Source organism: Fulmarus glacialis, unplaced genomic scaffold (genome assembly GCF_000690835.1).
Source record: "Fulmarus glacialis isolate BGI_N327 unplaced genomic scaffold, ASM69083v1 scaffold41260, whole genome shotgun sequence".
In the NCBI taxonomy this organism is placed as follows: domain Eukaryota; kingdom Metazoa; phylum Chordata; class Aves; order Procellariiformes; family Procellariidae; genus Fulmarus; species Fulmarus glacialis.
In genome coordinates this window covers 6,899-7,177 of record NW_009187836.1, presented here as the reverse complement: position 1 = coordinate 7,177, position 279 = coordinate 6,899, and the positions used below count along the sequence as shown (strand labels likewise).

Sequence of the window (279 nt, the reverse complement as noted above, 5' to 3'; positions counted from 1 at the left end):
GCTCTTCCCGAAGGCGCTGGGGCAACTGGTGGCGGCGCTGGGCGTGCGGGAGCTCCACCTCGCCCTCACCCAGGGCTTCTGGCGCACCCAGGCCTGGGGGCAGCCGCCCCTCCAGGCACCCGCCGGTGCCGAGCTCTGGGTCTGGTTCCAGCCCACCGTCACCGAGTAGGTACCCAGCCACGAGTCTGTCCCTCCATGTCCCCTCCACAGCCAGTGTTCCCGGGAGCTGTCGCCCTTCTCACATGAGGCAGCCGCGGTGTGTGCGGGGGCCTCCTGGGT

At 71.3% G+C, this 279-nt stretch overlaps 1 protein-coding gene across 1 annotated transcript in view; it reads left to right on the top strand.

The window, feature by feature from the left end:
• Positions 1 to 4: 4 nt before the first annotated feature.
• The window catches only part of PIGT (phosphatidylinositol glycan anchor biosynthesis, class T), a gene marked incomplete at its 5' end in the record, with an annotated part of 4,864 nt that continues 4,589 nt past the window's right edge, over positions 5 to 279 (top strand). Inside the window, one exon of the mRNA XM_009576480.1 lies at positions 5 to 165. Coding sequence (XP_009574775.1) covers positions 5 to 165 — 161 coding nt within the window. The remainder of the gene's footprint in view (positions 166 to 279) is intronic.